The sequence below is a fragment of the Apaloderma vittatum genome, unplaced genomic scaffold (assembly GCF_000703405.1).
Source record: "Apaloderma vittatum isolate BGI_N311 unplaced genomic scaffold, ASM70340v1 scaffold32747, whole genome shotgun sequence".
In the NCBI taxonomy this organism is placed as follows: domain Eukaryota; kingdom Metazoa; phylum Chordata; class Aves; order Trogoniformes; family Trogonidae; genus Apaloderma; species Apaloderma vittatum.
Genome location: NW_009728390.1, coordinates 1 through 2,400, shown reverse-complemented (window position 1 = coordinate 2,400; position 2,400 = coordinate 1). Strand labels below are relative to the sequence as shown.

General features: G+C 52.0%; 1 protein-coding gene across 1 annotated transcript; it reads right to left on the bottom strand.

The window, feature by feature from the left end:
* Positions 1-406: 406 nt before the first annotated feature.
* On the bottom strand, positions 407-2,116 carry LOC104277443 (aryl hydrocarbon receptor nuclear translocator-like; the record flags this gene model as incomplete). The annotated part of the gene is made up of 5 exons (XM_009874075.1): positions 407-527; positions 925-1,059; positions 1,155-1,231; positions 1,589-1,674; positions 2,051-2,116. Coding segments are annotated over 5 exons (485 nt in total), but the record flags the coding sequence as incomplete, so codon positions are not given.
* Between the last annotated feature and the right edge of the window lie 284 nt (positions 2,117-2,400).

The following is a 2,400-nucleotide window of genomic DNA, read 5'->3' as shown; positions in this document are numbered from 1 at the left end:
ACTTTTTGGAGTCATGGAAAGCACAGGGGCAGTCTTACCTGCCCTGCCACAAGTCCAACGCCCTCAGAAATAAGAGTAACGACAACAGGGCAAGCAAACCACATCCTTTTCGAGCTCTGCGGCACTGGGCTGGGCCCTAGAGATGAACCAGGGTTTCAGCCACAGAGGCATGGCATTCAGGTAGGCACTTTGTAGCCACGTCTCTGGCCCTAAAAGCAGACTGGACTAGCAGCCAGAGGATGAATTCAAGAGTTAGACATCAGGTGCTTCTGGTTTGTTTTGCACGAGCACAGTGAGGTGACTGTATCTGTTTGTCGTCGGGCAAAGGAGAAGCAGCTGAGGTTTCGTTTTCTCTCCGTTTTCCAATTCGTTTCATTGTTTCGCAAGCACCACGACAGATCCCAACCTGAACGCCGCACGCTGCCCTCGAAGCGCCGGCTGGAGCGTTTTACCTGCTGAAAGCTGTCCCGCAAAAGCTGCTGGTCTTCCGGGTGGCAGAAATCCACAATGTCTTTCCCCAGCAGTTCCTGATTTTAAAGGAATTGGGAGAGACATCAAGTGGGTTCATCAGGCAGAGCAGCCTGGCCCGTTAATTCCATTTTGGCCGGGGGGTTTCTGCTCCCCCTGCCCCACATCCCCGTGACGCAAAGCGAGCGCGGGAAGCGCCGCGTTGCCTTTTGAAGAGAAGCGCGACAGCGGTTGGCTGACGTTTGATCTTCAACTCAAATTGAGGCGAAAACGACCTTAATTGCCATTAGATGTAACCCAGAGCCCTCCATCCCCCTCTCAACGATCAAAGTAACCGGCGGGGGAGCAGCACGTCTGCATTTTGTTTATCAGATCTGTTCGACAAGCAGAGCCAGGAGGTGGGAGAGAAGGAGGAGGGAGAAGTGAGCTTTAAGCTTCCTGGGGAAGTTCTCTCACCTGGGGCTGGTATCCGACCGTGGCCACGCACCGGTGATCTATGAAGGTGAAGATGCCCTCGGTGTTGTGTCGGGAGATGAACTCGGTCGGCTGACAAACGTTGTTCATGTCCGTGCAGTTGGGCGAGCTCGTGACCTGCGAGGTGTAGCGTTACCCGACGGGCCCCGCTTTTTTTTTGGGGTGCTCGTTTTCGCACGGAGGGGTTTACTTTTGGGTTTTTAGGTCCCCACCGGGAGCCTGCCGATAGCCACCAGGCAAAACTTGCTGCCCTGCCCGGCGTCCGGGTCATCGTCAGGCAGCGAAACGCCTGAGAAGAGAGCGCCAAAAAATTCCAGCGAGGTTAAAACAGGAAAAATTGCCACTTTCAGAGGAAAAAGACGGGTGGTTCTGACCTCAGTGCATCCCCCCACCCTCGATATCTGTTCCCACAGTGGAATTTGGTAAATTAAGCTGCCTCCCCCTCCCTTTTTTGCCAGACAGGCCCAAGATCCACATCAGCTGGATCTCCAGGTTCTCTGCTGTCCAGAGACACAGCGCTCTGGCCCAGCACCCACAACCCTCAGTTCAATCTTAAAACAAGTCAAAGTGGCCGAAACAACTAAACTTCACAGAACTGACAACTTCAGACCACGTGCTCTTAAAACCAGCCCACTGAAGGCCTTACCTGCGGGGGGCCAAGCTTTTATGTAACCCGTGCAGTGCACCACGACGTAGTGAGGTTCGCCGTCTTTTGCTGCACCCAAACCATTCCTTGGGAGAGAGAAACAGTCTGATTGTGCTACAAGATTAAACTGGGGTAAGGTTGCTACTTGTATTTTTTTTAAAAAAACCTTCTGCGGAACGTCTTCAGGACAAAAAAAAAGAAAGAAAAAAAAGAACAGACTTCACATAAACACGAGAGGTTTGAGAACTGAACAGGCTGGAATCTATCCCACTTTCAAATGAAAAAGGGACAATGACCACCAGAGCCCGGCCACAATGGTCTAAGGAGCCACGTGGTGTTAAATTGATCCTGGAATAAAGAAAGGTTAATCTTTCCCAGGATTGTCTTCCTCATCGTGGCGGGACGTCGGCTCCTCTACGAGGAGATCTCTCCAAACCCTTCCAGGAGGAATTCTCCTCTTACCTGCAGCGATTCCTCATAAAGCTGAGACGATTTACAGAGACAGCATCCACCGAGCTGTTGCCACACCTGTACCAGAGTGAGAAAAGCGAGGGGAAAGGCTTTTACCTTTCTTGGTCAACATCAAAACCATCCCACAACCTCGATAAATAAGGAGGAACCTTTGGATCTCCATCCCAAAAGCGGAAAGCCCTCCCGCTACTGACTTCAAGGGAGGCGACCCACAGGGTCAAAACAAATCGTGACTCGAGCCTGGATCTTCTACAACAGTCTCTTAGCGTAGGGCAAAGAAAAATCTCCGGAACCTGACTGCCAGCTCCGCGGGGGAAGCTCACCCACGTTACGGCACGTCA